We start from the raw sequence: 23070 nt of genomic DNA on the forward strand, positions 1-23070 counted from the left end.
TTAAAATAGGATATTCTACAAGGTCCGTTCCGATGTGATAAATTAATCATTATTATTGATGAATTAAACATCATCATATACATATTCATGAAAATAGTTACAAGATAATTACAGTATATTGAATGGGATGTCTCGTAATGCCTAAAAAATTACAGGTAGAGTTCTACGGAGTGAGTAGAAATTTATTCATGATATTGTACCGAAGAAGCGGCTGTTTACGTGATACAAAGAACATCAACAGAATTAAAAAGCAACAAAATAACACAACTTACAAAAAAGAAAAAAAAAAAAAAAACAAAACAAAACAAAAAAAAAAAAAAACTAAGAATTTCATTCACTGAAGAAATAGAAGAAACAAAGCGTTCTAACCGCCAACACACCTCAAACCAAAAAGTAATTAAACACATGACAGAGGCTGCGGTCACTACATATGACATAGATCAAAGGAATAGAACACCTTGGGGTCACTACACACGACATAGAACAAAGGAATGGGAAAGAAATTGACTTAGACTGACTGTAATCCATTCCCTGCACAAAATGAGAGAATGGCACCAAAATTTAACTCTTTCAGTTTCTTACATTTTCTTGCCATCAACTTCAACAGTCTTAAGCGCCTTCAATGTTCTGTAACCTCTGTCAGTGCCAAAAATCCTGCACCAATGGGTATCTCATATATCTTAGAATAAAATGGAAATCAACCTTTCACAAAAAGCAAGTAACACTGAGCCGATATACTCCCTTTTAGCTGAACTAAAAAAAACTCCAATGGGAGATCACAAATTCATACAAAACGCAACCAATTATATTCAAATGAAGACTCAAGGATTAGCACAGCAAAAAAGCAGATATTAAATAGTGGGATTTACGCCTAATAATTTCCAATCCATTAAGAATTAATCTGAAGCATCCTTGGCTGATGATCTAGAGTCCATTTACTTTGTTTTCTCTACTAAAAAACTACCAACCCATAGGACACTAAAAAGACACATGCTCACCAGTCCATATACATAAATGTCGATGAGTAGTTCCCAGACTTTGTATACAACAAGCGATGATGGTAGTCATGAAAATCAGAACTGCAACAGAAGAAAAAAAAATCACATGACATGATACATACAAACTATTTGAGGTGATTTACATTAAGTAGTTAACTCATAGGCTCACCCTCCATATAAAGGGAAAAAGTTTGATGGGCTCCAAGGAAAGTGATAACCACAATGGGCCTCAACGGTCTCAAGCACTCTAAGCACCATCCACAACCAAAGAGTAAACAAATGGGGACCTGTGATGGCAGGTCCAACAATTGTTGCAAAGCCAAGGAATAATATCTCAGCTGGATGAGCATATTCAGAAGTCAGTCCAAATGGCGTAGCATACCTGCGTATCAAAATATAAAACTCAACATTCCAGACAAGCAGAAGCATAAAAATAAGCACATAAGCCTTCAAATCTGACTCACTCATGATGGACACTATGAACATGCTGGTATAGCCACTTTGTATGCAATATCCTGTGTCCCCAGTAAAACACAAAATCTTCAAGGATGAAGTAAAATATTATCTGAGGCACCACTTCTTTCCTGCAAAATAATGAGGCAAAGTAGCTCTAAAGATTGCATGGCATGGACACACAAGTTATCCAAAACAAAAGTATGACTGTAGTTAGCATGATGATTAAAAAACACAGGCTACAGTAGATAAAGAACCTGAAGATACCAGGAAGGCAGAGGTAGACTACTTCGCATCCCCATAGCTCTAAAGACAGGATACGACAAGAGCATCACCGGCAGATTGACACAAAAATGATACAACAATAGCCGTGTTATACATTTCTGTTGAGCCTCAGGAGGGTTATTTTTAGCCTGCAATTGACCACAATTTGCAGATTAATGGCCAACCAAAATACTCATAAAATTAAACATATGCTACAGGCTACATGAGCTGGGATCAAGTCTAAGTCAACAGCAATTGGCGATATACCTCTTAAATCGGTCAAGCTATGAGCTCAATTCCCTATTCAACCCTATCAATGTATCCTTTCTTTTCCAATAGTGTTTGAGTTATATTACTTGGGAAATATAAATCCCAGTCACTTATACATCTTTCATGCAGGAAGTTGGCGACATTACAAATTTTAATAACTCGTCATTGTTACATAAAACCTAAAGTTATAGTGGGTCTTAAGGCAGATAAGCGAGATAACAATTTACATGACACATGAATGTCCAAGCATTCTCATAAACTGATTGGACATGGAAATGTTTCAATCTAAAAGTAATCAATGAAACAAAAAACTCACAACATTACTAAAACTGAAATTATGAGTATATAATAACCATCAAATTTATAAAATTGACACGAAAAACCTTTTTCAAGCCAAAAATTCCCGTTACAAATAAACAATAAAAAGAAAATTTGAAACCTGTATCTTGTATTTGCTAAGGTATCCTCCCCTCTCAAGGAATATAAAAGGAAGTCCTGATAAGAAGAAGACACTCTCATGAAGAATGAAGCTTCCAATGCAAGCCAATTGAAAGTCGCTGAAATGAGTTACCAGATACTGCAATATCAGGAAGATAGATTAAATAAATAAAAAATTAAATTAGGGAATAAAAAAAATAGATGAAGACACCGCAAAACAAAGAAAATGCTAAACCAGCATGTAATTCAGAAACTTTAGAAGTGAAAGAAAATGAAACATCTTCACAAAATAATTTCTAAGTTATCTTACGTCAGAGACTATTCCCTCTAACCTCTGTCCCAAAATGTCCATTCGATATATTACATAGCCAAAGAGGAGGATAAAATGGGACAAACCAAAATAAAATAGACAGTCAGAGCCGCCCGCGGTTGTGGGGTGGGGGGGGGGGGGTTTCAGAGTAGGAGTAACTTTTATGCTCTCAGTTAAAAGGTGCTTACAATTTTACATCACTAAAACAAAAGCACAATGCTTACGGCAGAATTATGGAGCAAGGTGCAGAAGTGGACAGATTATGGCAAAGTCTAGCTTATTGGAGTTCTAAACAAAGGGAGTAGCACAAGCAGCTAAAAAAAACTATCCAAGAGAACTGGCATATTGGGACAAATCCAGGTTAAAGCAGCATATGCTTTGTGAGAAGAGAGGAATATAATAGTGTTTGCAGCAGTATCTGATGAGGTAAATCGTACAGGAAATCATGAGAAAACATTGATCTGGACCTTACCAGAAACTATGTTCACGACATCATTGGAATCGTTTCTCTGCATTTTACTAATGCTTATCACAGCAGAGGTATTAGCACATGATGAAATTCAGCAAAAATCTTACTAGAAAGGTTCTTTAATAAAGGGGAGAGCAAACAATTAGCCTTACTTTGCTATGTACGACACTCCTCAATTCCTCAACATCCTTTGATTATGCTTACTCATCTTCCTTTAAACACCATTCCATTCAAAAGCATCCAAACACCCTAAGACCCTATCAGGCTATCACCCTAATAGAGCACTCATCACAAGCAGCTAACCAAGACAGTGATGGCATCCTTGCTATCTTTGACACTCTTAAAGTTCTCAGCCTCCTTTCAATATGCTTAATCGTCTTCCTCAAACATATCTTATCCATTAATTTGCTCCTCAAAACTTAGTCAAAATATCACAAACATATCCTTAAGCTGAGATTACATCACCTTAAAAATAATACTGTATTTAAGTTTCATATATAATCCAAACTTAATAAGGCTACTGGTCCATTCTTTTTCCAATCAACCTATACTTATCATTGCATAAACAAGATCATCAACGAAGCTCCATAAATCTAAACCTATGATACAATAAGCCAACTGATGCATATTCGATTCAAAATATAATTTCTACCACAAGTCTCCCTACGACAAATATCCCTGCATTCCTGGATTGGAAGATAATAGCCATTGTTATATTTTGTGTACTCTCTAAAAACCTACGCTAATCTATACACCAAAACAATCCTCATAAATTAGATTTTCTTCCAACAACAAGATGATCTTGCATGTAATACAATGAATATAAATCATCAACATAAAATCTAAAGCAAAAAAGTTCAATTCGCATTCGCTAACATTATTTTCGCAGATTAATATAAACATCAAACTAATATCAATCCAATTGTAATGCTTAAAACATTTGACCTAATCTAATCGCAATACAAAATCAAACAAATTCCAGTTTCAACAATGCGGAAAACTCGAGAACATTGAGATTAAGCAAATATCATCAAATAATAACATGAAAATTAAGCTTAAAAATATCAGAAAATGTTGTGGAAAGAGAGAACTAACCTGCCATCCAGATTCAAGGAGCGACGCCATTGAAGACGAATTCCGATCTTCGGAGGAGAGAGAAAGAGAAGAAAGAAGAATTTGTGATGTGAGAGAAGGAGAAGAAGAAGAAGAAGAAGAAGAAGAAGAAGAGAGAGAAAGATGGGGGCGACACAACTGTCAAGTAGGGGAGGGAATCTATCAGAATTTTTTGCTCTTTCTTGCCCGAATATTTTTGTTTTTTTTTTTAAACTATTTTTTAACTAATTTTAATTACCCTTTTTGCTGAAATTTTTTACTATAGAGCAATTATTAGGTTATTAATTTCAAGTGGTAATGATGTTGATATTATGTTATTGATGTTAAAAGGTGTTGAAAACGGCTTTCGCGCTATTGTTTTAGACATCTGATAAAATGGAACGATACAACTCATACAAGTGATTTACTTTGAATATCATAGGGTATGTTTAGCGATTTCAATTTCTAATGTTCTTTGGACAGCTTATCAAGGTTGTAAATAGGCCAAATAATAAGTGGTTTTCATTTTCTCCATGTATAATAAAGACCAAACTACATCATTAAATAAATAAGAAGTCTAAACATCATTTATTATGAAATGAAAATTATAGGTTTCATAAAGCTTTCTTGGAGAGCTTCAACAACCATGAAATACTACTTCTCAATCCAGCTCTATTACCACCTTTTAGTCTCCAAAAATTAAGTAATTGAGTGTTTATAAGAAAAAAAGTTTGTAGGTATGTGTATGGTGCAAACTTATTCGAGGTCACTTTCTATCTTAAGGGTGTCACCTACAAATTTTTAAAGACGACTTTAGAGAACTAATCCCTTTCTAGCTAACTTTATCTAAATATATAGTGACATTTTGTAAGTAAGAATATACCAAGTAATACTTAGTAAATGAACTTGTTCAATGTTCATATTACTTTTATTTTCTTTGGTGAATGGTGGACATGTTCATGATGATAAATAAATTTAATTAAACTAGCTATTTACTACGAGTACATATTTAGATCTAAATACTCCGCATTTTCTGTATTAGAAACTAATTATCAATTACATGTACTTGTCACAATAGTTGCAAAATTGCAAATAAATTCATTATCGTCGGTAATTTACCACTCATAGTTTTTATCTATAAATGGCTAGCAAATGAATGGTCAAAATGCTTAAAACGTCTGTCATGAAATAATGGAGATGTGGACCTCAAAATTATGAGTGGCTTTCCTCAATCATAAGTTACAATCATGGAGTCTCCTTACGAAAACAACGTTTATGCCCTGGGTGATGTCGTGGACTACTATTAAAACTTTATTAGACACAAAAAAAATGCAATCTTTTTCTAATTTTTAATGCGATAATACATAAATTTTTTTTTTTTTTAAAAAAAAATATTAATGAAGTATGATTCTGAGGTCACGTACTCACGTGCAAAAGGTTACAGTATTTGTCACTTGTTAAAATCCAGCATCCATGTTGCAGGAATATTAATTTGGGGTTTGACCATGTATGTACATCAGTACATGTACTCGTGCAATTCATACACCAAAGACAGACTAGCTGCTTCACCAAATGTCTCTTGGGGTACTCACATAGTGGAGATCTAACAATTTTAGGTGGTCCGTGTGCACTATGGAGATAAAGTATTACGTTGTATAAAAATAAATAAATGAGACAGATAAAATGAGACGAAAAGAGTAATATATAAAAAATAACAAATGGAACAGATAAAATGAGATGAAAGGAGTAACGTTACACACGATGAGATACAAGATATGTATTACTCCATTATGTGTTTTGTAATGGTTAATGGATTTCTGATAAATAAGTTATAGGAAGGTTATGATTTATGGGAGTTGCTTTGTTATACTTTAATTATATAGCTAAAATCATAGTCAATAAAGAGAGTGTCAACTACTACCATAATATCATCATAAAGGAAATGGTGCAACTATATACCAAGTATGAAGGAAATACAGTATTAGCAAGGCCACACAATTGCATTCTAGTGCTGTATGAAGTAGATTGCTTGAATTTGGCTGCGAAAGCAAACTTCTTATCAAATGTAGCTTCAGAAATAACACATGAAGTGATCCAGACTATCTCCATTTCTGCACTCATATTTACCTATTCCCTTCTTGATTCAATTTACCTTAGAAGATTAAATAATTAAAGTTCAAATTAAAATCATCTCAAACATATCAAACTAATATGTTGAAATCATCTCAGAGAGCATAAAGATTTATCAGCCTAGTCCGATTGTAAAACAGGAATATCAAAAATTGATTGGTCACAGGAGAGAAAAAAAAAAAAAAAAACCATCGTTATATTCTAGTTTGCCCTTGGAGTAGCCCATTCAACTCGAAGAATGAGATTATCATAACCATATCCATTGAGCTTATTGATGGCCCGCTCAGCATCTTCTCGGTTCGCAAAGTTCACGAACCCAAATCCTCTGCTCAACCCAGTCTTCTGGTCGATGGCAACATAAACTCTGGTGATCTGACCAAATGTCCTGAAGAGCTCATGGAGATCAGCCTCCCTGGTATCCTCAGAGAGATTGGTAACACGAACAGAGTTCTCTTCATTCCGGCGCCTCATGTCAGTGACAGTTCTCTCTGCACCTGCTCTCAAACTTGGAGGAACATAAGCTCCCTTGGAGCCAGTTGTAGAAGCAGCTGCCGGTCCATCTGTGGGAGGCTTGTCAACGAAGGTTTCAGGAGGTTGTGCAAGATCCTTGTAGGGACACCTTGAAGTCCAGTGGTCGCCTCTCTTACCACAGGTCCTACAAAGCATGAGGACAGCACCTTTGCCGAATGGGTTATCAGATGCAGCTTTTGTTTCTTCTTTATTGGCCCCTGTCAAGAAAACAAATGTTAAAGAGATTGCTTAAACAGGGGGTTATGAAAATCAGTACTAAGAGCTATAATTATGCAAAATGAAATGACAAGCTTGCACCAAGAGCTCTGATCAGTGATAACAATATTTGGTACAAAGACGGGAAAACAACGGAAGGAAACTAATTGTAATTCACAAACAAACAATTAACGAACCAAATCAATACCATAGACATTGATCTAATACAAAATCTTTTATGGCAGAAATTATCCTAGAAACATTTTGGACCTAACCAATCAACTGTCTAGTTCTTTAACAGGAATACCACCAATTCAACACTCCACATAATCAGAAACGAGTTTAGAAGATATCATTACACTAAACAATTTTCTCACAAAAAAAGTGAAGGAAAAAGAAAAGACATGAGTAATTAACAGCAAGAAAACACACCCCCTCGTTTCCAGAGACATGAGCAAAGTTTAGTTGATTACATTCAGAAGTACAAGGAATGTGCAACGGGGATCTTTATCTCAGCATTTCTGCTAACTAATGAAGGCAAAAATCCTAGAAACTCAAACCCCAAGGCTACATTCAACTTTTCCCATCAGACCCATTCCCAATATAAATACTTCCATGTCCAACTATCAGTTTTTATGTGCAATGTTTCATTAGGAATTATTAACTGAGCTAAGAAAATCAGACCAAACATGAATAAGCAAAGAATATACCTAATTGCCAACCAAACAGAAGTTTTTGCAGCTAAAAACCCAACATCTATTTTTTTAGCTTTAAAGTTTTACAGATTGTAACATATTTAAACATATGACCACCAGATTTCAGAGAAGAGACTGTGCAGTATCGTTGCAAACTGTCATTAGCAAACAATGGCTCAGTGTATAGCCTGTTAGGTATAGTTATCTCAGTATCTGTTGTATATGATTCTTTTTCTAGCAGTGGCTCAGTGTACAGGTTTAATTATACAAGTAACACCTATCATAATAGCAACAATGCTAATGCTACCACTATATTAGCATTAATACTACAAATAATAACAGTGACAATATATATATATATATATATATATATATATATATATATATATATATATATATATATATATATATATATATATATATAAGGGCATTAGTATATTAATAAAGTGAAGACAACAATAGTAAAAGAAAAGAAAAACAAGAGAAACAAACACAGAAAACATAAGGATCTATATGCAAGTTCATCTATTCATAAACAAGTCACGAAGCTTCAGTCAACCAGATAAACTACTAATAAGCCATATAACAACAAATTCCAATCTTGAAATTATTCATATACATTTTTTATGGTTCCAAATGTTATTCTAATGTCTTGAAGACTCCATACGCCACAGTAATAAAATTGTTTGCAGCACCAATCTAGTCTACATCAACAAAGTAGCCACCAATCCTACTTGTTACAGCCAACCAAATCTATGACCTTAATTAGCAAGGGGTAATATAAGGAGTGAAACTTCTAGTATATTATACTTCGTAGTAACTATCATCCAGCCCTACCCTGAAACCATAAAACCACTGACCTTATTCTCCTACCTATTATTATATCACATTTGTTATTCAGAAAACTCCCGATAATTCACATAATCATCCATCAACAAATAAAATAATATTCAGCATGCACCAAGTTATTTTTAACTCCAAAGTCCAACCTCCCTTCTACCCAAACTAAGCCATCTCAACTCACTTTCTTTGAAAAACTCCAAAAACAATCAAATAAATAAATTACAATGGACCCTTCTCACCAATAATATTCAGCATGCACCAAGTTATTTTTAACTCCAAACCTCCCTTCCATCCAAACTAAGCCATCTAAACTCACTATTTTGACAAACTCCGTAAACAATAAAAAAATAAAATTACAATGGACCCTTCTGACCAATAATAAAAATCATCAACACCATTACAATAAATCACCAATAATGAAAATCATCAAAACCATTACAATAAACCTATTTCACATTCAGTTTCCCATCCATTCTCCCACAAATACTAACCTCAAAATCCCAATCACCTACAAGTTAATCCATCAGAATAGTTCTAAATTACTTCAGGAATCAAAAAATTCAATAAAAACCCAAACTTTACAACCTTGAGCAGCTAATTTCCACCGGCAACCTTTAAAACATGTAAATTATTCATATTGCTAACTCAAAATACAAGCCTAATGATTAAAAAGCCTCGTTTATTGTTCTTGGCGCCTCAAAAAATTCATATCTTATAAATCTAGGATCCTATCCATCTCCAATTTCCCCAAAATTCCACAAACAGCCTCAAGAAATCAGGTATGCCTTCAATTTCTTCCAATTAACCTCAAGTGGCAAAAATCACTCAAACACAACAAATTCACGAGTAAATCCATTAAAAATCAACCTTCAATCCAATAAAAATCAATCATAAATAACACAGCCAGATTCAACAACCCTAAAATATCAACAATAACAAAATCATACAACAATTCATCAATTGCAACATAGATCAAATTTTAAAACAGAAAAAGAAACAAAATCAAAACCAAAAGAAAGCGAAATCGAAGCGAACCAGGAGGAGCAGGTCGTTCAAGGCCGATTTCTTCAGTAGAAACCATAGTAAGACGAGCGCCGACTTCTTCATGAACAGCATCACCAAATTTAGGCCAAGAACGACGTTCAATTGCCTTCTTGCTAAGATGAGCTTTAGCAAGCTTACGCACCCTAGTTGTGGTGGTAACCTTAACCTTGTTACCTTCGTCGTTAAATTTATACTCGATGACCTTTTTTACACCATTATCATCTGGACCAATTACTTGCTTTGGAGGTAACAACAAGAAATCCAGGTCTTCGTCTTCGTCTACCTCGCCCCATCGAAGCTTGGTCTGCTGCATCTTTGTTATTTGAAGAGAGAGAAAATTAGGGTGAAGATAGAAAATAAAATTAGGGTGGGGAGAGAAAATTAGGGTTTTGTTTGTTTGAGGAGAGAGAAATAGCGGAAGAGATGAGAATTTTTTTTTTTTTTTTATTTTTTTTTATTTTTACAATTAAAGGCTTCGATTTTTTACAAGTGGATGTTTAGTTTACGGTCCTATATAGGAAGATTAAAACTCTCATGTAATATATATAGCTGGATTGACAAAGTCCCAAAAGATGTAAATTCTGCTCTTTTGACAGAAAAGAAAAAAAAAAAAAAAAACCTAATATAATTATATACTAGGTATATATATAGGATCTTGTTAACAAGAGTTTGGGGCGTTAGATAACTTATTAATACTTCTAATAATATTAAGTTCAGAATACAAGATAAAATTACGCGTCAATCAGTGTAATTATGTTAATATTACTTTAATAATCTGGTAAGAAAAAATAAACATGAGAAAGCCGTATAAGGCCAAAACTTCTCATAGGTCCACCCGCCTATACTTGTATGATAAAATTAAGGCCGTAGTCAATGGAATGGGAAAAAAAAATTGTCTGAGCCCAGGTTCGAACCGGAGACCTCTAGTGTGTGAGTCTAGCGTGATAACCGACTACACCACCCAGACACTTTGTGCAATTTCAAGAGATTAATTGTCCAATCTTAAACTAATCTCATTTATCAAAGATAACCATTAAAAATTCAATTCCAAATGCGAACCAAATTTCTCAAAATCAGTAAAATAAATAAACTCCGTCACCTTCATCGGTGATACACTCGCCGGCCAAATTCTCTCTCCTCAAAACGCCATGAACGCGCAGCACCACCATGCTTCTCTTGGTCGAAGAACGGTAATTCGACAAAATAAAAAAATTCAATTTTTATTTCTTCTTTTATATTCTTTCATTAAATAGGTTAATTTCACTCAATTGTCTGAAAAAGATTTGATCTTTTTTATATTGAAATAAATTTAGTTGGAAGAAATTCGACAGAAGAGAGCGGCTGAGAGGATGAAAAAAGTGTCTTCTGGATCAGATCTTAGTACTTCTTCTAACCCACCTGGTAATACTTCTTATTGTTTTCTTGAATTTTTTGTTTTAAAATATATTTATTAATTATAAGAATTATTAAGTTTGGGTTTTTTTCTGACTTCAATTGCAGATAATGGTGGGATCAAAAAATCTGATAGTGTTTCCAGGCTTTCTGAGGTATATATCTTCAAATTTAAGCTCATATTCTAATACTGGAATTTATGCTAGAAAATTATGCAATGTGCATTAAGTTTTATAAAACATAATCCCATTTTTCAGTGGAATTTGAGCACAATTTGTGATACAGTAACTGATTGTAGATTTCTTGTATAGTTGTATGATACATTGCCCTAAAGTTTTAATCTTTGTGCTTTTATATAAAAATGAAAAAAAAACCCCCTTTTGTTGAGTGGTTATATTTCCCAGAATCAAGTTTACATAAGATGCATTGTGTTAAAATTGTTGATGTGTCGTATGGAACGTGATTCGTAGTGGATAATTAGTAGTACAGCTGAAGGGTTTGCAAGAGTAGTGCAGGAAGTTTCAATTTTTTGGGTGAATTTGCTCCTATTTTTGAGGGGTTATATTCCTTAGTTTCAGATTTAGATGTTGATGCTGACTATGTTGTTGGTTGTTGATTGTTAATGTGTTGTACAGAATGATATTGGGAGTTTAGTATCACAGTTGAAGGATTTGCAAAAGAAGAATTCTGAGTTTGAAGACGAGAACTACAGACTGAGCTCCAAGGTTTTTAGGTTAACCTTATTGCAATTGTGTTGAAGTCTTCGGCTACTTCTCTGGATGTTGATGATGAAATTACAATTTTGTTTTCTCTATGCAGCTTCAGGAAAAAGAAGTGGAGTGTGAATTATTGCAGAAGCGTCTTAGTGATCTGGTAGACATATTAGAATTATGCCACACTATTGGTTTTATTGGCTTTGTTTGGATAAGAACAGATCTATATGGAAAGGGCTTTTTAATAGATGGGCTGTACTGATTTTCTCGTTGGAATGCAGGAGCAAAATACATTACCTTCTTTGAGGAAAGCACTTAGGGATGTTGCGATGGAGAAAGATGCAGCAGTTGTTGCACGGGTATGGACGTTTAAATGGAAATTAACTGTGTTATCTAGATGCTATATAAGTCATGGTTTTGTAACCTTATACCTAAGGAATCTGGTATTTTTTAGTGTAGGAGGATCTCTCAGCACAAGTTCGGACATTAAAAAAGCGTTTCAAGGAGGCTGAAGAAGAACAATATCGAGTATGCTGAGTGTTTTTCATTTATTTATTTTTCCTGATTTTCTCTGTTCTAATAAAATAAAATGTATGATATTCTCCCTCTTAACCATTGTCTTGCAATAGGCTGAAGAGGATGCAGCTGCTCTAAGAGCAGAACTTAATTCCATTCAGCGACAAGCATTCAATGATTCTGCTAGTAGCATGGCTTCTATGGGAAACCCACCAGATCACATGCATTCTTTGGAAAAGGAGTTAGCTAACCTAAAGTTAGAGTTAGAAGTGAGTGCTTGTTTCAAAAAGCATGTTAACAATTCACTGTTATCTTTGAGTTCTCTTATGATGAATCTTGTTGCAGAGAGAGTCAAAACTTAGGCATCAAGAGCAACAAAGATTAGAAGAAGAGCAAGTTAGGGTTTCTGGTCTTATGTCAGACAAGCAGGACTTGGAATTGAAGCTTGCAGAACTGGAAAGACAAATATCAGGTACTCCTTAGAAACTTAACCTTTTTTTTTGGTACACATTACATGATACAGTTCCACATTGTCTTTTTTATTATATATAATAAGAAGATGCTGAAGTTATGGCTTAGGAGTATAGATCTGGGTGCCATTCTTTCATCTTGCATTGGTAATAGGGAATGGTTTTGTATCTTCTAAGCTTTAGGATACCTGTATACTGGCTTTCATTAATTATTTTTGACATCAACTAGTGGACTTGCATCCTTAATAGTCTTTTTTGTATGTGTTGCAGAAGATGCTACCGAAAAATCATCATCGAAGGCATTTACCCAGGTCACCCAATCCTCCTTCATATTGATATTGATTCTAAATTATATTCTCCCTTGTATTGAGTTGTTTCAAGGAAGCCATGGTTGCTGTACCTTGATTTTCATTTTTCTTTATAAGCTATTTATTTCGAGCTTTGACATTCTTTTACAAGGCCGGATAACTGAAAAGAATCTAAAAAACAATTTGGTATGCAAAAATTTGATAAGTCTTGACATTTGATTCCAATTTTGTGTAATTAAATCCATTTATCTAATAGTATGACTTGGATTGAGATTGACACATGGGATCTGAAAAAGTCATGTATGTACCATTATTTTACAGCCTACACATATTTGAAACTTCTTTTTCTTTGCTTCTATGAACTACCTTCTAATTGACTGTGGTCTTCTAATGCCGTTTCTCTCCTAATCATGCTTCTATGAACTAGCTTTTAGTTGAATGTGGTCTTTCCAATGCCGCTTGTCTCCTAATTTCACAATTAATATTATTTTCGATATCTTGCAGCAAGACAAGGAGAAGTTGGAGGGCCAGTTGCATGATATGGCAATAATGGTTGAGAGATTAGAAGGTGGGAGGCAGAAGCTTCTGGTAGAGGTAACCTCCTTTGCTTCATTAATTATCTCTTCTTAGTGAAATCTATAACATAAACTCTTTTCTTACCCCTACTCCTTTTTTCCTAAATGCAATACTTGTTCCTTTCCCTTTGCTCAAGTTAGACTGTGTTTTTGGCAGATTGATTCTCAATCTTCAGAGATAGAGAAGCTCTTTGAGGAAAATTCAAGTCTGACATCAGCTTATCAGGAGGCTGTGGGTATCGCCTCACACTGGGAGAATCAGGTGATTTAAGTTGCTTGAAGTTTGTCTATACTGTTGTTCATTATGTTATTAATCTGATACATTGTACGTGTGTTCTAGATAGCTATCTGTGCTTCAAATCCTCCCTATTATCCGTCCTGTCAGATATCCCCTGGTGATGTCTTAATCTCAGGTTATTATAAACTAAGACCTTTACCTTTAGGGTTTTGAAAAGCCTCTAGTGCACAAATGTAAGATTTGAATCCCTTAATAGACATAGAGACTAAAGTTGTGCATCTATGTCATTTCGTGATGAACTTTTCTTGTTTTGGTATCTGAAACAATTTTGTAAACATTAGTATGTTGTGAGGAATCAGAAACAAGATTTATTGAAACGTAGAAATAGGAAAAACATGGAAACACAATTTCAAGGAATCAAGAAGCAAGGAAAGTAAGTGAAACTATAAGTAATATCAAGAAGTTTGAAGTCATTTGCACTGTTTTTACAATAATGAATATATCGAGAAGGTATCAGAGTTAATTAGGATTTATTGAAGAGACTAGAAAAAGAAAAGGCCATTTTGGGACTTTCAAAATATGTATATGGGAAGAACTTGTTGGCTATTTAAAGAAGAAATGATCCCTGACTTTTGAGGTTTCCATTATTCCGTAATAGAAAACCTGACCTACATAAGGTGATAAGGGGTTCATTTCTACAGTATATATAGTTGTTTTAATCACAAAACAGAACTCGCCTAATTTTGTAATAATACAGGTCAAAGAATGTCTCAAGCAAAATGAAGAGCTACGAGGTATGCTAGATAAGCTGAGAACAGAACAAATCAATACTATGTCGTCAAATGGGGTGCAGATGACTAACGGCTCTCCGGGGACAAACAATTATGGGAAAAGTGATACTGAATCAGCTGATACAGATGATATACTGAAACTCAAGGTTAGTTTTTGGCATTAAGCGATAGAATGCATGGCTTTCTTCTGGTGTGCCATAAAAACTTGCAGACGTTCTTTCTCAGCTTGTTTTTTTTGGTACTCCCTCTATCAGAAATTGGTCACATTGTTCCTAATCCCTCCTATACCCCTCACTACCTCAGAAGGATATGACATTGATTTACAGAAAGACCCTTATGAGTAAAATAATTATATATATCCATATACTTCCCTTTTTACCAATTAAATTTAGTGGGGGTGGGGTGGGTGGTAATATTAAGAGATTCAATCAGGCATAAACCAGCACCCTTTTGCGTAAGGTTACCACTTTTTCCAAACATCTCAAGATTATACTTGACTATTAATTCAGCTTCAGGGAGTTTGATTAGTAATTATGAGTTGTAAGTTTAGTCAAAATAAACTTTCAATCTGTTATAGCATCTTAAACCTGTCGAATTTGATTTGTATCTGCAATACTGCATTCAGGGTCAACTGCTCAGGGAGCAAAGCAGAGCAGAGAGTTTGTCTGCAGAGGTCATGCAACTTTCTTTGCAGCTGCAACAAACCTCACGGGCATATACGGGTCTTGCACGCCTGTAAGTTTTTCTCTTTAAAATACTGTTTCTAATTTCCAGATGTGGAGTATATGCTGTAAATCATCTAAATTTGACATGTGAGGTGGATTGGTTAAAATGTTTCAGCTACAAACCTGTGCTGCGAAATATTGGGAGCAATTTGATGAAGGTGAAGCATGACGGAGCACTCCTTGCAAAATGATCTGGGAATACTTATTTTGATGTGTTGTACTTGAGATCACAGAGACTATGTACAATTGACCAGAAAAGTAGATATGATACCTATATTGAGGGATCTTGTGTTTTTTGTTTTTAGTGTATTCTTTCCCAGGACTACAATGTTGTGTTATACAATGTTGTATTGATTAATCACTTTTTGGCTTGTTGCAAATTGAGATCAGCTCTTCAACATCTGAAACAATAGTTGTCCCTCCTCCCCTCATATCGCTGAGTTATGTTCTGAGCCCCCTTACACCCGAGTAGCCATGCTAGCTTTGATGCACAACGTTGAGGGATATTTTGATTCATGCAGTACAAAGTATAAATCCCAAACCCCAACTGAAACATCAAAAAAAAAAAAAATTATTACTTTGACAAAGGTTCATTGGGCACATAAACTACTTAGCTCATTGTCCTGAAAACAGTCGAGATTCAATAAGACTGATAAATGACGCAACAGCGATTTACCAAATAAAAAATTAAGGATGCAACTGCAAACTTAGTGCAAAGGAACTGTTTAAAAAAAAAAAAAAAAAAAAAAACCAAACCTATAATTTGTTTAATTTCTTGTGGTCACTGTACAACATATAAAATCATCTAGGTCCAACTGAGATTTCTTTATGTTGTTAAGGTATAAAGAATCAGCATAAATTTTACATGAGACTACCAGTAATCGCCACAGGAGCAAACACCATCACGAAAATGATGAATGCGATTAACATCCCTAACCATAATCTCCCTGCCGGTAAATCTGGAGATAAACTTGGTCATAGTATGACAATCTTCACATAACCTTAGGTTCTTAGTGATCCTTATGGTTTCTCCCTTTCTAGTATTTATGAGTCCAAAGCCAACAGCTAGTTTTTCACTGTGTCCCAGGAGAATCCGTTCTTTCTCCTTCTCTTCAAGGTCATAGAGAACAAGTTCGGTCCGTGGGGTATATCCCTGCTGCTTCATCTCCTCAGAAAACTCAGCCAAAAGAGCACGAATCAGCTCAATCTGGGGGTTAAGTTCATCAACTGACATGAACGAGTAGATCTTCCTTCTCACCTCAATCCAACTTCGGCCAAAAACCTTCTGCAGTCCCTGGGCTTCTAGAAGCTGCTTCACTCTCTTCACTTCATCCCACATTCCAGCTTCTGCATAAATATCAGCCAACAGCACATAATTTCCAGCATTGGCAGGTTCGAGTTTAAAAAGTTGAGTGCTTGCTCTCTCTGCAAGCTCGACATTACCGTGAATCTTACATGAGCCAAGGAGAGAACCCCAAACTTTTGGTCCTGGCTTAATTTTCATGTCTTCTATAACTTTAGCTGCTTCTTTTATTCGATTGGCACGGCCTAATAGATCTACCAGGCATGCATAGTGCTCTACACTAGGAGAAATCCCATGCTGCTCGGTCATTGAATCAAATAACCTTTTTCCCATATCAGCAAGCCCTGCATGACTACAAGCTCCTAATACACTCACAAAAGAGATGGCACTGGGTTTTATTCCCCTACTAAGCATTTCCTCAAAAACACGAACAGCTTTCATGCCAAAACCATGAATTCCATAACTAGAAATCAACGTATTCCAAGAAACAACATCCCTCTTATCCATCTGGTCAAAAATCTTTTGTGTAACCTCGAGTTTCCCACATCTTGAATACATAGTCATGAGGGCACTAGTAACTGGCAATATGGAATCAAGATTTCTTCTCAATATATAACAGTGCATCATCCTGCCTTGTTCCAAAGCTGCAAGAGCAGCACAGGCTTGAAGTACATTAACCATAGTCACTGAATTGGGCGAAAAACCCCTAATCTCATACACCATCTCATGGAAAAGATTCAATGCCTCCAACGGCCTCTCATTTTTAGCATAACAAGCAATCATAGCACTCCACGATACGACATTTTTATCAGGCATCCCATCGAAAATATAGCTCGCATATGATACATTCCCAAACTTTGCATACATATCTAGCAAAGTTGTCATAATATGCACATGGGTTTCATACCCATGTCGCAAAATCCGGCCATGAATCTCCTTCCCTTTCTCCAACAACGAAGTAGTAATTGATTCAGACACAACACAAGCCTTAATTGCATAAGTATGAGTAAATCTATCACAAGGCATACCAATCCTATTCATCTCCCTATAAAGACTCAACGCATCAACCCCATATCCAGCCAACGTAAGAGCACGCAAAATAGCATTCCAAACATAAATAGTTCTCCTAGGAATTTTATCAAACACTTGGCGTGCATAATCAATACAGTCCAATTCCGAGTACATATCAATCAATTTAGTAGCCAAAAAGGGATCTTGATCAAACCCATTATCAACAATGTTGCGATGAACAGCAAAAGCGTCAGGAAAAGACTTTTGGAGGGCACAAGAGAGGATTAAGAGCTCGTAAGTTTGTTGGGTTGGTTTGGATTCCGAAGAAAGAAGATGAAGGGCTTGTTTGAGATTGCCTTTCTTGCATAATGACTGAATAGTGGGGTTCTTATTGGCGGTTTCAGCGGCGGTGCCGGCGGCGGAAGAGCAGAAAACGACGGTGGTGATGGGTTGTTTGGAAGATGTTCTGTGTTTGATTGGTAAGAGAGAGATTGGTGGTTTGATAATTTGGGGAGAATTAAGTACCCACATCACATTGAAAAGAATTGATTTTTTTCTAGGTTGTTGATTAAATTTGGTTTCTCCTTCAATATAATGGTTTACAAAGCTCAATTGTTTGGTGCCACAGATAATAAGCCAGCCTTTCTCTCGTTGTTTCAACTTTGAAGGAGCCAAATCATATGAGTCCGGTCTTATATTTATTTATTTTTATTTTTTTTAGGAAAAATACCTTATTTTTCTGTTTTTTTATTTTAAAAAAAGAAAGATTAGAATGGTTTACAATTTTACATAGATGAGATTTATTTACCATTTCACGTCGGAAGTAAATTTTAATTACGACAGTGTACAAAAAAATGGTCCATGTCGGCGTATATAGTTCAGTATTTTTCGATTCTTTTAGGGCTAAGGTCGCTAAATCGTTATTTGATTTTGGTTTTACTATGTAAACCGCTACTTCACTAAAATGAGAAAAATCCTTATACAAGCCTACATGTACAATAATTTTGTTATTAAGCTTCATTTCAACACAAAGGTGTAAATAAGCTTTAAAACAACCATAAATTTATATAGCATTCAAATTTTCAAAAACTGTATAAGAGGCAGAGCCACGAGCTTACATGTACGAGTAACTAATCTCCAATCTATTGTATACAAGTACAATGAAGTAACTTCCTTAATTTCTGCTTTTCTCCCAGTTTAGGAGGCTCTAATGAAGTAATTATACGGAGTACAAACTTTTCTGTGTTAACCTTTTGGAATTGTGTAGTACTGTTACGACTTTAGGACACACTTTACTATCACACGTATACACAACTTTTGAAAATTTGCCAAAGATAGTATTTTTGCCTCATATAATTAACGTGGAGTGAAATGTCCTGAATACTTTTAATCATATAATGCTTTAGAGACATTTCACCTGAATTAGTTAACAACATAATGTTTAAATATCCAACACCTTGTTTGATTAACTATAATAGAGGGATTGGATTAGTAATGCACTTCGTATGACATTACAATCCAGGACAAAAATTTCCTGCTTCATACAAAGTATTAATATGGTTGGTTAGCTTGGAGCGTTTATGTTCAAACACTGGATAAAAAGCTAAATGACAGCTTGGATTTCCTTCTACGATGTAGCACCAGGGTCACTAATCACGCCCAGAAAATCATCTTTGATTGTACCAATGCAGAACTGCAAAATATCAAAAACAGAACGCTTTACAATAGGAGGAAAAAAAAAGCTACAGACAAATTTCTCCACTCCATAACAGTCACTACTCAGTACTCACTAATGCTTTTAGAGATTAAACTTAGAAAGCCAATTTCTCTCATCATATGGAGACACGGAGTTTATTAATCAAACCTAGAGTTTATGAGATTTATCAATATAATATAACTAATTAGTGATTAGAGCACACACTTGGATGATAACGCATAACCTACCACTTTCAATAAAATTCTACTTTCATTCCAATTGCCAACATCATGAGCAATGGTGATTCTCACTCAATATCCTACACTCTTTCAATCTACCTCAAAGTAGTCCAAATATATGACATAGAGTCAAATACTCACATGAATATTTGACCTACTACATTATATGAAAACTTAAAAGAAAATCTCAAACTGGGCGACACGTGAGCATTTAGATGCTGCGGGTAGTTCATGTGGAGCATGTGAACGCAGAATGAACCCTAAGAAAACTAGGGCATAAGAGGAAAAACTGAGCTCGAGATATATTAGTAAGTAGAAAATCAAAATAGCGACTGCATATGCAATTTGAGCGAAAGGAGAAGGTAGGCATACAATTTCTGTGGCATCAACTCGAGTTCCAATAATCTTCAACCGCACTTCAGTGTCTTTCTGAATCTTGACCTGCCAAAATCAGTCATATTGGATCAAGTTCTGCACAATGACAAGACATAAAATTACCAAAAACAGCAATAAAACATCTTGGGATCTCAAGAGAACATACTGATCCATCTGAAGTTGTATAATTTGGTGTATCAGCAGATTGGAACTCCATGTCATCTGGTATCAGCTACATACAATTAAAAGAAACATTTAAATCATAAGAACCTCAAACCAAACTATAATCCATTCGGACTACAAAGGTCATACCAATGCACATATTTATTATGACAAAAAGTTGAAGCTACTACAAGCACATTAACATAATCACCGAATATTTGACACGAAAAATCACTACAAACTCAAGGAAAATCACATGATTAGACATCAAGCTAACATGTTCAAATATATTAAGAACCCAATTGGAAGAGGAAGCCTAACTTGTGTTCTAGTTCTGCAGCACCAATCCTATTGCATATTAGAGCAGGAACCCAAAAAAGTTTTTAACTTCACCAATGAATATCTGCTCACAAAATACAGAAAGAAACTCAATAAAGTAAAGGCTGCCACAGGTTTTTATATTAGTTTAATTTAAGAAGTAATTTTGGGATGCAGGAGGATTGAAAGAACTGTAGGTCATTCAACATAAATAAAAGACACACGTCGCTGCCTATATGCATAAACTGCACATCCATTCTGGAATTGTAGAGGATCTGGTCCAGTCCCTGTGGAATGATCATGATTTAAGTCCAAAATGGCTGGTTTCTTAACAGTTTGTTTGGGTAATATTAAGAGAAAAAAAAGGGGGGAGGGAAGGGAAAGGAAAGGGAAGGAAGAATGATGAGTTCTCCTTCTAAATCTCTGCATTGTTGGAGAGATCATTTTCTTAGAATTTAATCACTCCATTTCTCTCCCCTCCAATTCCCTCCATCCCTAATTTTTTTTATCCAAATCAAACATACTGCCTCCCTCCATTTCCCTTCCCTTCCTTTCCCTCCATTTCCTTCAATCCAATCACACTCTAAGTGTTTTAATTTATTTTGTTCTCCTATTTTTAAATGCATATTTGAATATTAGTTCACTTAAATACTCTGTCTAAAGTTTCTTGAGTCCTTAAGGGGTATTTGAGAGGGCATGACATTTTGAAATTCTCAATGATTCTTGATAAGGGACAGGATTAGCTAAAGTAGCCACCAAGTGATACAAACAATATCCACAAACTTCTATAGGCATTTTGGATTGAGAAGAACCAGGTTCGATAAATTATAATTCTACGGCATTATCTATGACCAAAACAACAAAGTATTTCGAGCCTAAACGAATGATACTGTAGGCCTTTAGCCAGTACTACAATGAAGTTCATATACCACAAAGAAAGATGAAAGGCAATAACAACAATTGAAGATCATAATGGAAATCATCAGAACAAACAAATTATAATACGGGATAGGAAAAAGGCCCGATTACTCCGCCAAATACAAATAATCAACCTTAGAAAGCAAATTCTGTGGACAAAGATAAAGCACAAGCAAAATTATTGAACCATAGCTAAGTCACTACTGCAGGCCATTTTCCTCAGTCAGAAGTTATTTCAGAGACTTGGCATTGGATACAGAAGATATCTTTCTAGCTAAATCAAAATTGAACCCTGATGAGAGCTACAAACTCAAAGAAAACTCACATGATTAGACACAAAAACCTGAACAGGACCAGCCTCGGCAAAGAAACCCATCTGCAAATTTTCAACACCAATTACAAAAATCGCTTTAATTAGTAAAATCAATCAACAAAAATGTAAATAGCAAAGGGTTTTAGATGGGTTTAATACCTTATTAACCATAGTAACAACAGCTTCAAGAATCTCACCCTTAAAAGGACGGAAAACAACACATTTATACTTAACAGGGAAAGTAACAAACCCAGTTCCATCCCTAATCAAACCCTTGCCAACATGCTCAATTCCCATGATTGCCACCACAAATCCGTGGCGCCCACTGTAAAAAATCGAAAATTGGAAGAAACCCAGTAAACCCAATTCGATTGATTTCAATCTAAGCGAGTAATTAGATAGATAAAAGTCGAATTGAAAAAATTAGGGATTTGATTTAGAGAAATAAAAAAACCTGCAAGTACCCTCGACGTCTTTCATGAGCTTGGAGACGAGTTTATCACGAAGGCGCGCGCCAAAGTGGCGGGGGTGAAGCTGCATATTTCTCTCGAGTATAATGTGGAAAAACATTGCTGCTGATTTTTCCGGCGAGAATTTGCAGAGGGAAAGTGAGGAGAGAGAAAAGTATGTAGAGAACTACTGAGGTTATAATTTTCGTTTTTTCTATTTTTTAATTAATAGAACATGTTCTCTTCGGTTTAATTTCAGTTCAGTTCAGTTTACTAAGGGTCTGTTCTCATTAATTGAACTGAACTTATTAGAGCTGAATTAAATTGAATTGAATTGAATTGAAGTGAAAATAATCTGATGAGAACAGGGCCTAAATCAGAATAGGCTTTAGAGAGAAGATTTTTTTTTTCCAAAAGGAAAATAGAAGAAGTTGGATTATGTAACAATATTTGGTGTTTCAAAAAAAAAAATGTAACAATACTTGGTTACTGTAAAAAATAAATATTTTTGCAAAATACAACCTAAAAACACACCGACAATAGGCTTTTGGTCATTTTAATGGGAATATAGCTAATCGTTTTAAGCCAACATCTATCCTTAATGAAGTGCGGTTTTTTACTATTTCCAAGCATATACGACTATATATTTCCTGTGGGTTGATACAATTATTTCAACAATTCAAATGTTCATTGATTACATGTTTAATGTGATCAACATTGTTATGGTAGAGTAATAAGTATTCAATATTTACATTTACATGTATCGATTGGAATATGTACTGCATTAGAGTTTATGCAAGCCATTTCGCACTTGTATAGTGTTAAG

The 23070-nt window shown here is 35.0% G+C and overlaps 4 protein-coding genes, 1 non-coding gene and 1 pseudogene across 5 annotated transcripts; 1 reads left to right on the forward strand and 5 right to left on the reverse strand.

The window, feature by feature from the left end:
• Positions 1-305: 305 nt before the first annotated feature.
• On the reverse strand, positions 306-4460 carry LOC145570049 (methylsterol monooxygenase 2-2). Its single transcript, XM_081629032.1, has 7 exons — positions 4298-4460; positions 2425-2562; positions 1719-1864; positions 1463-1582; positions 1168-1380; positions 999-1079; positions 306-654 (listed from the first exon to the last, which is right to left on the reverse strand). Exons 1-7 carry the CDS (start codon positions 4325-4327, stop codon positions 579-581), a joined length of 804 nt encoding a protein of 267 aa, XP_081485158.1. The 5' UTR covers positions 4328-4460; the 3' UTR covers positions 306-578.
• A 1995-nt stretch (positions 4461-6455) lies between these two features.
• Positions 6456-10105, reverse strand: LOC145570050 (uncharacterized). Its single transcript, XM_081629034.1, has 2 exons — positions 9724-10105; positions 6456-7152 (listed from the first exon to the last, which is right to left on the reverse strand). The coding sequence occupies exons 1-2, from the start codon at positions 10043-10045 to the stop codon at positions 6626-6628; spliced, it is 849 nt and encodes a 282-aa protein (XP_081485160.1). The 5' UTR covers positions 10046-10105; the 3' UTR covers positions 6456-6625.
• A 520-nt stretch (positions 10106-10625) lies between these two features.
• Positions 10626-10699, reverse strand: TRNAV-CAC (transfer RNA valine (anticodon CAC)). Its single transcript has one exon. It is a non-coding gene; the product is annotated as a tRNA-Val (tRNA).
• A 63-nt stretch (positions 10700-10762) lies between these two features.
• LOC145570048 (uncharacterized) lies at positions 10763-15844 on the forward strand. The gene is made up of 15 exons (XM_081629031.1): positions 10763-10922; positions 11046-11133; positions 11233-11279; positions 11760-11849; positions 11944-11997; positions 12119-12196; positions 12297-12365; positions 12467-12622; positions 12699-12825; positions 13094-13134; positions 13636-13725; positions 13864-13968; positions 14702-14881; positions 15361-15470; positions 15576-15844. Exons 1-15 carry the CDS (start codon positions 10881-10883, stop codon positions 15649-15651), a joined length of 1353 nt encoding a protein of 450 aa, XP_081485157.1. The 5' UTR covers positions 10763-10880; the 3' UTR covers positions 15652-15844.
• A 413-nt stretch (positions 15845-16257) lies between these two features.
• On the reverse strand, positions 16258-18305 carry LOC145570045 (pentatricopeptide repeat-containing protein CRR2, chloroplastic pseudogene; annotated as a pseudogene).
• An 867-nt stretch (positions 18306-19172) lies between these two features.
• Positions 19173-22426, reverse strand: LOC145571632 (DNA-directed RNA polymerase II subunit RPB7). The gene is made up of 6 exons (XM_081630653.1): positions 22250-22426; positions 21955-22120; positions 21808-21858; positions 20251-20316; positions 20082-20150; positions 19173-19467 (listed from the first exon to the last, which is right to left on the reverse strand). The coding sequence occupies exons 1-6, from the start codon at positions 22363-22365 to the stop codon at positions 19402-19404; spliced, it is 534 nt and encodes a 177-aa protein (XP_081486779.1). The 5' UTR covers positions 22366-22426; the 3' UTR covers positions 19173-19401.
• Positions 22427-23070: the final 644 nt, after the last annotated feature.

This window comes from Chenopodium album, chromosome 12, assembly GCF_948465745.1.
Source record: "Chenopodium album chromosome 12, dcCheAlbu1.1, whole genome shotgun sequence".
NCBI classification, from domain to species: domain Eukaryota; kingdom Viridiplantae; phylum Streptophyta; class Magnoliopsida; order Caryophyllales; family Amaranthaceae; genus Chenopodium; species Chenopodium album.